The sequence below is a fragment of the Carcharodon carcharias genome, chromosome 17 (genome assembly GCF_017639515.1).
Source record: "Carcharodon carcharias isolate sCarCar2 chromosome 17, sCarCar2.pri, whole genome shotgun sequence".
In the NCBI taxonomy this organism is placed as follows: Eukaryota; Metazoa; Chordata; class Chondrichthyes; order Lamniformes; family Lamnidae; genus Carcharodon; species Carcharodon carcharias.
The window spans coordinates 2,002,746-2,015,265 of NC_054483.1; the positions used below are offsets into that span (position 1 = coordinate 2,002,746).

Consider the following 12,520-nt stretch of genomic DNA (forward strand, 5'->3'; position numbering starts at 1 on the left):
TTTTTTCACCTCCGGGGGGAAGATTTGGGATAAAGTCAGGCCCAACAACCCCTGAAGCAGAGCACAGGCAGCCACGACAGGGCAGGCAAGTACTGGACAGGCTGGTTAGGAGGCCCACCTTGGTTCTCTGGGATTTTGTCCCAGTTGTTTTAGAAATTACTAAGCTCTCTAGCCCTCACCCCCATTGCCCCTAATACCCTCCAAGCCAATTCAATGTCCGCAGAGTCTTCCCAACTCTATGCAATCATATGCCCCCCCCACCCCCCCCCACCCACCACTTGATGGCCCCTCATGCCCTCTCACCCAGCATCCACCATGGACAAGCCTCATGAACCATGTGGAGATGAAGAAAGGTAAACTTCTAACAACCTAATACAGCTCTCCTACACGCTAGATAGTGCGGGGAAAGAAGCTCTAATTCATAAAATCTATTTAAATCTCAAGTGGTTAATTTCTTATAAAAACAACTAAACTTCTATTCAGACTCTACATCAAAGACAGCTATTTTTTAATAGCCACTTTAAGCTGCCAATCAAACTGTAAATCCCTGCTGAAATAACGGTAGTTTAATGAAACTCAGCCAAGCATTCATAATGATAGATTCTTGGGAAATGTCAGCAAAGAACTCTGTTGAAACTGCATGACCAGGTGCTACTTTTTGCCTAACCTGTACCTGTCAATCAAAGCAGCCAGAAGAGGGTGTTTTTTTTAAACTCCTACAGGCAGTTGCAGCCTTTTTTTAGGTTTAAGGAATTGGGCATTTATAAAAACTTTCAGGTCATGGCAGTTATGCAGACCTTATCCACTTGTTAAGAGTGCTTACATTTAGCCCATCAATTTGTGACTCCCACACCATGGGTTAAGGCCTTTGAGACAGCCAAAATGGGCTGTTTGAACTCAGCCTTCAAATGATCTTCTTGAGTTTGGGTTTTCCTCTTGTGTGATTTATATGCGGCCCTCAATCCACTACCAACAAAAATTGGACCTGTTGGAAACAGGGGTAGGGCTTCCCGGCATTTTTATAGGCCCACAGAGCCATGGAGGAATGTTACACAAGCATGTTCATCATTCAATGCTATTGCAAACTGTTCTTTCTATGACTGCTGTGCAAAATTGTCCATTGGACAAATTATTTTTCAATATTACCAGACTTCCATGCAAGAAGCTGAATAAGTCTTTTTGTGTTTATTTTTTTCTCCTTTTCCATTTTAGTAATGAATTCAGTCAGATGGTGGCTGAGGAGTACCTACAATTATTTGACTTCAGCGAGATGGCACTTGACGAAGCTCTAAGGTAGGGAGGATCTGATTCTGAGCTCCTTCCTGTTGAAATGCCACTTTGTAGGAAAAAGATTTTTCAACAGATGATGAATTGTTGATGCCCGGATTCATGTGAATCTTTCTGACCTGTGTCTTATGATTGTAGGAAGTTCCTAATGGCATTTGTACTTACCGGAGAGACACAGGAGCGGGAGCGAGTATTGAATCACTTCTCCAATCGGTTCCAAGAGTGCAACCCCGATATCCTTCACAGCAGAGGTATGCAAGGATAAGTGGTTGACCCTCACTTTTAAAGGAATAAGTCCCTTCAGTGAAGTTGCTATGTTGTTTTCCTCTTGGTGTCTGCCACAAACAGAAATTACAAGTCTCTCCGATAAATGCCCCTTCTACTAATCTTTTCATTCGACAGGCTGCTAGCCAGCTAAAGGAATGCATGTTTAGCCAACTTATGAACGGTAGACACTGGGCTGCCATTTTGTACTATGCAAAAACAGAAGCCCCCTTTTTAACCCTTGGTGACCTGAATTGCACAAAATTGAGGGCACACTGGGGTGGGCGGGGGGGGTTGGGGGGGTGCAGTGTGGGGAAGGGTGGATGAAGTGCACAATTTACAATTTGCAACTTCTGTCTGCATAGAAAGGCTGTGGGTCTCTGCTGGCCCCCTCCAGATGTACTTCTTGCTTTTGGCTCTTCAGCCTGACATTCACCCTCAGCCAGCCAAGCGTGCTGTCCGAGTGCACAGATCACCTGAGTTACTCACGTAAGGCTTGAGATCCCATATCAATCGGGCCTCAGGCTGACCTGTTCCAGTGGAGGGGTTATCTCGCACTCCTAGCTCTCATTGATCCTGACGTTATAAGCCAACTTTCACCCACAACGGGTCCCAGGAGGGAAAAGGCAGCGTTCAAACACACTGCCCCCTCCCACTCCCCATCAGAAGATGCTTCATTTCACCCTTTGTACATGTTCCAAAGGCAGGGCAAGCAGATTAAAACATTGATTGACCAATTGGCTGGGCTTCCAACTTACTAAAGAGAATAATGATATTTTTAAAAAAAAACATCGATCTGACCTCATCTTTTCTGTCCCTTATCCTTTGTAGATGCAGTTCACACCATGACCTGTGCACTCATGCTTTTAAATACAGATCTTCATGGACAGGTAAGCTTTCTGGAGATCAGGTTAAGATTGAACACAAGAGTGAATTGTGCGAGGCATGTTGCTGCCTATTCTGTTAACAGTACACACAAAGTACCACAGGAGAGTCCAAACCCTGAACAGCACCGTACAGCCAAGTCCACACACACGATGTGGTTGGTCTTGTTTTACTGCTTTGCGGGTAATGGCCCCCAAGGTTGGGTGCTGGTACTCATCCACCCTCTTGGACTGTAAAATCTTGCGGTGGCATTTAGTGACAAAACTCCACGAAACAATCAGCCCTCTTAAGCAAGGCTTTGTACGCACAGTTAACTTCTTTCTGGTAACAATGAAATATAATCCGTTCATGGATGAGGCAGCTCCTTATTAATGCAAATGATATCACTGGTAATAACACAGTCTATTATAATACACTGGACAGAGGGTTGGACAGAGTAGATAGGGAGAAGCTGTTCCCCCCTCGTAAAAGGATCAGGAACGAGAGGGCACGGATTTAAAGTGATTTGCGAAAGAAGCAAATGTGTGAGAAAAAACTTTTCATGCAACGGGTCTGGAATGCACGGCCTGGAAGTGTGGTGGAGGCAGGTTCAATCGAGGCATTCAAGAGGGCATTAGATGATTATTTGAATAGGAACAAGGTGCAGGGGTACAGGGAAAAGGCAGGGCAATGGCACTAGGTCAGAATGCTCATTGGAGAGCTGGTGCAGGCACATGGGCTGAATGGCCTCCTTCTGTGCTGTTAAGATTCTGTAATTTTACACAGTGTAAATGCTGACAACTCACCACCTATGCATAAAATATCCCTCCCACAGTTTTTCCAAGTACATGTATGCATTTTCCAGCAGAAGTCACTGGAATGTAATCAGGAACTGGTAGCCTGCTCTACTTTGCTCCTCTCTGTTCCAATTCCTACTCCTATCTCAGTCAGCAGTCTTGGGACAGAATGGGACAGAATGACATAGTGCTTTAATAGTTAATTAGATCACAGTTTTGTGCTTGGTAATCATAAAAACCAGGAGTGTAACTCATCAATGAAATGTGTAGCCATAATCCACTCACCTATGCTTCAGGATAGCTTCCCTTGAAGTGGCTGCCCCCATTGCATCTAATATCAACTCATAACTTCATTCTCACCCCTGCTGTGTTGTTAATCCTGACGCCAGACCTAGGAGTGTGTCATGAAGCTATTAATGTATATAGTATTATTGGAAAATAGTTTTCTTTTAAAATAGAGGTTTAGTCTGTGGGTGTGTCTTAATTGGATTAAAGCCAGCTAGTCTGGGTGCTTTGATGTGTTCTAGCTTTGAGATATAAGAGGGGTAGAGTGCATTTGCATTATTTGAACAGAACATTCAAGAAGTGGAGTGAAATCTGCTACCTAGCTAGCAGATACCAAGCAATGTTTATATTACTAATAAAATTGGCACTATGAAAGGGGTTTTATTGTGAGAAGAAGTGGAGTTCAAAGAGGCTGGTGTTATAATGAGAATTTGCATTCAATGAGATGTGTTGGAGTTTCCAGTGTGTGCAGGGCAGAGGCAATGTAAGATCAAAGCAGCTGTAAGCCTACTGTGGAGACAAAGTGAAAGGAACCTCACTTTGAATTCTTACGGTGAAAATGCTTTGCCTGATGTCTGGTTAAGTCTATAGGTGCTGTTGCCTTAATGGAGATTAGTTTGGGAATTTATTATAAGTTATGATAGTAGTAATTTATAGCCGTGTATATATCTCTAACTTGTGTATATTGATAAAATGTTTCATATTATTTTCATACAAAACCTCTTGAACTGGTGGCCTGATTCCTGAATTTAGAGCTGCATCTCAAATATACCACTTAAAAATATAGGTTATGACAGTTGTTTAAATTTTCCCTCTGGGATTTTTAAATAACCCAGCTTTACCAACTGCTGGGTCGCAACAGAGAGAGAGAGAAAATCATTTGGATGTTTTTGCTTATTCTTCCTGACTGTTTTCTATCGCTGTCTTCCTGCTGTTGTAGAATCTCGGGAAAAGCATGTCAAGCCAGGACTTCATCACTAACCTGGAAGGCATGAATGATGGGAAGGATTTTCCGAAAGACATGCTGAAGGTAACAACTTAGATTCTTTCTTTCTTTTTCTCTCAAATAATTACTTCCCATCTCACCTGGTGATCCTGACTCTTACTGGAATAAAGGGTGGGATTTTACCAGCCCTGTCACAGCGGGGGTCAGGTGTAGAATGCAGCAAGCCGTTCAGAACTCCATTGACTTCGGTGGGACCAGAAAACCCTGCCAGTGGGAGGGGGCTGTAAAATTCACCCAAAGTTTCAGGAATGCCAGTTACCTTCTGGTGCCAAGTGGCCCTTCTTCATGAGTGAAAGAAGCAGACGTCTGATTGTATGGGATTACATAGGATACAAATCAGGCCATTCGGCCCAGCCAGTCCATGCTGGTGTTTATGCTCCATTTGAACCTCCTCCCATCTTTCCTCATCTAAATCTACCATCCTAACCCTCTATTCTCTTCTCCCTCATATGTTTATCTAGTTTCCCCTTAAATACATCAATACTATTCACTTCAACCACTCCCTGTGGGAGCGAGTTCCACATTCTCACCACTCTCTGGGTGAAGAGGTTTCTCCTGAATTCCCAATTGGATTTCTTGGTGACGATCTTATATTGACGGCCTCTAGTTCTGCTCTTCCCCACAAGAGGAAACATTCTCTCTGTATCCACTCGATCAAAACCTTTCAGAGTTTTAAAGACCTCGATTAGATCACCCCCTCTGTCACCTTTTCTCAAGAGAAAAGAGACCCAGCCTGTCAATCCTTTCCTGATATGTAACCCCACACATTTCTGGGCTCATCCTTGTAAATCTTCTCTAAACCCGCTCCATATCCTTTCTATGGTAACCAGAACTGCACGCGGTAATCTAAGTGTGGTCTAACCAAGGTTCGGTACAGGTTTAGCGTAACTTTCCTACTTTTCAATTTTGTCCCTCTAGACATAAAGACCAGTGTTTGGTTTGATTTTTTGTTTTGGCTGTGCTAACCTGTGGCACAGAGTTTGGTGATTGATATATTTGTACCTCCAGCAGCACCTAGACTTGCACTTCCCAAGCAATAGGTGACCTTCCCAACCTCCCAACCAAAGTCTGATTTTGAGGGGTATTCAACTCTGTGTGCATCACAGGTTGGGCCTGATCCCATCCTCATCCAATACCTCCCCAGTAGGGGTAACTGGATAGGATTCAGCAGCCTAGGCTGATTTTTATATTTACCCTACCCAGGGGCACTAACGTGAACTGTAGGACACTTATCAATGTCCCAGCTGAGATTGATTGAAGTGACAGATTTTGTGACAGTAATTACCCGGTTAATCTAGGCCATGAGCGAACCTCTCTTTTGAAACAGTGAACAAATCAGTGCTTAAGAATTGGTGCAGTATTAGTTATTTCTGGGTTTATAGGAAGTAAAATGAAGAAAGGGGTATCCTTTGCATTGTCTTCTCAATGTATGTGCAGAACTAATTAGGAAAAAAGGAATAAGCTTGCTGATTCTGCTGTAATACACTGTGTAGAACAATAATATACAGTAATTTAAACTTCAAAAACATCTGTAACAATGCTAACTCTGCTAATACTGGACGAAGCTGTTACACACCATCCAGACTAATAACTTTCAAAAATGTATATTCAATATCATTCAAAATATAAATATACCCACTCCTCAAAAATACACTGATCCTTTACTGAGTAAAACTACTGGTACAATACACAGGATAATAGCTCATATTCACAATATTAAGTATCATTCTGTTCATTTCCTGAAAGTGGGGAATACAACAATTGTATTAATATGTAAACAATTCTGACAATTGGTTAATATTCTGACAATGATGCATTTGTTCTGAACTAACTTTGTTCAGCACCTTTCAAAAATTTTCACTGTTTCTGGTTTCTAGGCTCTATACCACTCAATAAAAAGCAAGAAGATGGAATGGGCCATGTAAGTAGCTTAAAAGAATCCCTGGATACTGAGTTTACCTCTCCTATCATGATAAAAATTAGCCAGCCTAATTGTATTCATGCAGAAAGCCTCTAGTGTAATTTCAGATATATCAAAAATATACCAAGTGCAGCGAGGGACATTGGGGATATACGGAGGATAGTGAGGAACATGGGGATATACGGAGGATAGTGAGGGACATTGGGGATATACGGAGGTCAGTGAGGGACATTGGGGATATACGGAGGATAGTGAGGGACATGGGGATATACGGAGGATAGTGAGGGACATTGGGGATATACGGAGGTCAGTGAGGGACATTGGGGATATACGGAGGATAGTGAGGGACATTGGGGATATCCGGAGGACAGTGAGGGACGTCAGGGATATACGGAGGATAGTGAGGGACATTGGGGATATACGGAGGTCAGTGAGGGACATCGGGGATAAAAAGAGGATAGTGAGGGACATTGGGGATATACGGAGGATAGTGAGGGACATGGGGATATACGGAGGATAGTGAGGGACATTGGGAATATACGGAGGACAGTGAGGGACATTGGGATATACGGAGGATAGTGAGGGACATTGGGGATATACGGAGGACAGCGAGGGACATGGGGATATACGGAGGATAGTGAGGGACATTGGGGATATACGGAGGACAGTGAGGGAGATTGGGGATATCCGGAGGACAGTGAGGGACATTGGGGATATACGGAGGATAGTGAGGGACATTGGGGATATCCGGAGGACAGTGAGGGACATTGGGGATATACGGAGGATAGTGAGGGAGTTCGGGGATATACGGAGGACAGTGAGGGACATGGGGATATACGGAGGATAGTGAGGGAGTTCGGGGATATACAGAGGACAGTGAGGGACATTGGGGATATACGGAGGACAGTGAGGAACCTCGTGGATATATGGAGGACAGTGAGGGACGTTGGGGATATACGGAGGACAGTGAGGGACATTGGGGACATACGGAGGATAGTGAGGGACATTGGGGATATACGGAGGGTAGTGAGGGACATTGGGGATATACAGAGGACAGTGAGGGACATGGGGATATACAGAGGATAGTGAGGGACATTGGGGATATACGGAGGACAGTGAGGGACATTGGGGATATACGGAGGACAGTGAGGGACATGGGGATATATGGAGGATAGTGAGGGAGTTCGGGGATATACGGAGGACAGTGAAGGACATTGGGGATATACGGAGGATAGTGAGGGACATTGGGGATATACGGAGGACAGCGAGGGACATTGGGGATATACGGAGGACAGTGAGAGACATCGAGGATATACGGAGGATAGTGAGGGACATTGGGGATATATGGAGGACAGCGAGGGACATTGGGGATATATGGAGGACAGTGAGGGACATGGGGGATATACGGAGGATAGTGAGGGACATCGAGGGTATACGGAGGATAGTGAGGGACATCAGGGATATACGGAGGACAGTGAGGGACATTGGGGATATACGGAGGATAGTGAGGGACATTGGGGATATACGGAGGTTAGTGAGGGATGTCGGGGATATACGGAGGACAGTGAGGGACATTGGGGATATACAGAGGATAGTGAGGGACATTGGGGATATACGGAGGACAGTGAGGGACATTGGGGATATACGGAGGACAGTGAGGGACATGGGGATATACGGAGGATAGTGAGGGAGTTCGGGGATATACGGAGGACAGTGAGGGACATGGGGATATACGGAGGATAGTGAGGGAGTTCGGGGATATACGGAGGACAGTGTGGGACATTGGGGATATACGGAGGATAGTGAGGGACATTGGGGATATACGGAGGACAGTGAGGGACATTGGGGATATCTGGAGGACAGTGAGGGACATTGGGGATATACGGAGTATAGTGAGGGACATGGGGATATACGGAGGACAGTGAGGGACATTGGGGATATACGGAGGACAGTGAGGGATGTCGGGGATATACGGAGGACAGTGAGGGACATCGAGGATATACGGAGGACAGTGAGGGATGTCGGGGATATACGGAGGACAGTGAGGGACATCGAGGATATACGGAGGATAGTGAGGGACATCAGGGATATACGGAGGACAATGAGGGACATTGGGGATATACGGAGGACAGTGAGGGACATTGGGGATATACGGAGGATAGTGAGGGATGTTGGGGATATATGGAGGACAGTGAGGGACATTGCGGATATACGGAGGACAGTGAGGGACCTCGGGGATATACGGAGTATAGTGAGGGACATGGGGATATACGGAGGACAGTGAGGGATGTCGGGGATATACGGAGGACAGTGAGGGAGTTCGGGGATATACGGAGGATAGTGAGGGACATTGGAGATATACGGAGGACAGTGAGGGACATCGAGGATATACGGAGGATAGTGAGGGACATCAGGGATATACGGAGGACAGTGAGGGACATTGGGAATATACGGAGGATAGTGAGGGACATTGGGGATATACGGAGGGCAGTGAGGGACATTGGGGATATACGGAGGACAGTGAGGGACATTGGGGATATACGGAGGACCGTGAGGGACATTGGGGATATACAGAGGATAGTGAGGGACATTGGGGATATACGGAGGATAGTGAGGGACATTGGGGATATACAGAGGATAGTGAGGGACATTGGGGATATACAGAGGATAGTGAGGGACATTGGGGATATACGGAGGATAGTGAGGGACATGGGGATATACGGAGGATAGTGAGGGACATCAGGGATATACGGAGGACAGTGAGGGGCATTGGGGATATACGGAGGATAGTGAGGGAGTTCAGGGATATACGGAGGACATTGAGGGACATTGGGGATATACGGAGGATAGTGAGGGACATTGGGGATATACGGAGGATAGTGAGGGACATTGGGGATATACGGAGGTCAGTGAGGGACATTGGGGATATACGGAGGACAGTGAGGGACATTGGGGATATACGGAGGACTGTGAGGGACATGGGGATATACGGAGGACAGTGAGGGATGTCGGGGATATACGGAGGATAGTGAGGGACATTGGGGATATACGGAGGACAGTGAGGGACATTGGGGATATACGGAGGATAGTGAGGGACATTGGGGATATACGGAGGATAGTGAGGGACCTCGGGGATATACAGAGGATAGTGAGGGAGTTCGGGGATATACGGAGGACAGTGAGGGATGTCGGGGATATACGGAGGATAGTGAGTGAGTTCGGGGATATACGGAGGACAGTGAGGGACATTGGGGATATACGGAGGATAGTGAGGGACATTGGGGATATCCGGAGGACAGTGAGGGACATTGGGGATATACGGAGGACAGTGAGGGACATTGGGGATATACGGAGGATAGTGAGGGACATCGAGGATATATGGAGGATAGTGAGGGACATTGGGGATATACGGAGGATAGTGAGGGACATCAGGGATATACGGAGGACAGTGAGGGACATTGGGGATAAACGGAGGACAGTGAGGGACATTGGGAATATACGTAGGACAGTGAGGGACATGGGAATATACGGAGGATAGTGAGGGACATTGGGGATATACGGAGGATATTGAGGGACATTGGAGATATATGGATGTCAGTGAGGGACATTGGGGATATACGGAGGATAGTGAGGGATGTTGGGGATATATGGAGGACAGTGATGGACATTGGGGATATACGGAGGATAGTGAGGGACATTGGAGATATACGGATGTCAGTGAGGGACATTGGGGATATACGGAGGATAGTGAGGGACATTGGAGATATACGGATGTCAGTGAGGGACATTGGGGGTATACGGAGGATAGTGAGGGACATTGGAGATATACGAATGTCAGTGAGGGACATTGGGGATATACAGAGGATAGTGAGGGATGTTGAGGATATATGGAGGATAGTGAGGGATGTTGGGGACATATGGAGGATAGTGAGGGAGCTTCGGGATATACGGAGGATAGTGTGGGATGTTGGGGATATACGGAGGATAGTGAGGGACATTGGGGATATACAGAGGATAGTGAGGGACATTGGGGATATACGGAGGATAGTGAGGGACATCAGGGATATACGGAGGACAGTGAGGGGCATTGGGGATATACGGAGGACAGTGAGGGACATTGGGGATATACGGAGGATAGTGAGGAACATTGGGGATATACAGAGGTTAGTGAGGGACATCGGGGATATACGGAGGACAGTGAGGGGCATTGGGGATATACGGAGGATAGTGAGGGAGTTCGGGGATATACGGAGGACAGTGAGAGACATTGGGGATATCCGGAGGACAGTGAGGGACACTGGGGATATACGGAGGATAGTGAGGGACATTGGGGATATCCGGAGGACAGTGAGGGACATTGGGGATATACGGAGGATAGTGAGGGACATCAGGGATATACGGAGGACAGTGAGGGACATCGAGGATATATGGAGGATAGTGAGGGACATTGGGGATATACGGAGGATAGTGAGGGAGTTCGGGGATATACGGAGGACAGTGAGGGACATTGGGGATATACGGAGGATAGTGAGGGACATCAGGGATATACGGAGGACAGTGAGGGACATTGGGGATAAACGGAGGACAGTGAGGGACATTGGGAATATACGTAGGACAGTGAGGGACATGGGAATATACGGAGGATAGGGAGGGATGTTGGGGATATATGGAGGACAGTGATGGACATTGGGGATATACGGAGGATAGTGAGGGACATTGGAGATATACGGATGTCAGTGAGGGACATTGGGGATATACAGAGGATAGTGAGGGACATCGGGGATATACGGAGGACAGTGAGGGGCATTGGGGATATATGGAGGATAGTGAGGGAGTTCGGGGATATACGGAGGACAGTGAGAGACATTGGGGATATCCGGAGGACAGTGAGGGACATTGGGGATATACGGAGGATAGTGAGGGACATTGGGGATATCCGGAGGACAGTGAGGGACATTGGGGATATACGGAGGATAGTGAGGGAGTTCGGGGATATACGGAGGACAGTGAGGGACATGGGGATATACGGAGGATAGTGAGGGAGTTCGGGGATATACGGAGGACAGTGAGGGATATTGGGGATATACGGAGGACAGTGAGGAACCTCGAGGATATATGGAGGACAGTGAGGGACGTTGGGGATATACGGAGGACAGTGAGGGACATTGGGGATATACGGAGGACAGTGAGGGACATGGGGATATACGGAGGATAGTGAGGGACATTGGGGATATACGGAGGATAGTGAGGGACATTGGGGATATACAGAGGACAGTGAGGGACATGGGGATATACAGAGGATAGTGAGGGACATTGGGGATATACGGAGGGTAGTGAGGGACATTGGGGATATACAGAGGACAGTGAGGGACATGGGGATATACAGAGGATAGTGAGGGACATTGGGGATATACGGAGGACAGTGAGGTACATTGGGGATATACAGAGGACAGTGAGGGACATGGGGATATACAGAGGATAGTGAGGGACATTGGGGATATACGGAGTACAGTGAGGGACATTGGGGATATACGGAGGACAGTGAGGGACATGGGGATATATGGAGGATAGTGAGGGAGTTCGGGGATATACGGAGGACAGTGAGGGACATTGGGGATATACGGAGGATAGTGAGTGACATTGGGGATATACGGAGGACAGCGAGGGACATTGGGGATATACGGAGGACAGTGAGAGACATCGAGGATATACGGAGGATAGTGAGGGACATTGGGGATATATGGAGGACAGCGAGGGACATTGGGGATATATGGAGGACAGTGAGGGACATTGGGGATATACGGAGGATAGTGAGGGACATCGAGGGTATACGGAGGATAGTGAGGGACATCAGGGATATACGGAGGACAGTGAGGGACATTGGGGATATACGGAGGATAGTGAGGGACATTGGAGATATACGGATGTCAGTGAGGGACATTGGGGATATACGGAGGATAGTGAGGGACATTGGAGATATACGGATGTCAGTGAGGGACATTGGGGATATACGGAGGATAGTGAGGGACATTGGAGATATACGAATGTCAGTGAGGGACATTGGGGATATACAGAGGATAGTGAGGGATGTTGAGG

At 46.7% G+C, this 12,520-nt stretch overlaps 1 protein-coding gene across 1 annotated transcript in view; it reads left to right on the forward strand.

Annotated features, from left to right (window-relative positions):
* The window catches only part of LOC121289522 (PH and SEC7 domain-containing protein 4-like), a 142,960-nt gene that overhangs the window by 43,741 nt on the left and 86,699 nt on the right, over positions 1–12,520 (forward strand). Inside the window, exons 6-10 of the mRNA XM_041209002.1 lie at positions 1,213–1,293; positions 1,426–1,538; positions 2,383–2,441; positions 4,438–4,527; positions 6,381–6,424. Coding sequence (XP_041064936.1) covers positions 1,213–1,293; positions 1,426–1,538; positions 2,383–2,441; positions 4,438–4,527; positions 6,381–6,424 — 387 coding nt within the window. The remainder of the gene's footprint in view (positions 1–1,212; positions 1,294–1,425; positions 1,539–2,382; positions 2,442–4,437; positions 4,528–6,380; positions 6,425–12,520) is intronic.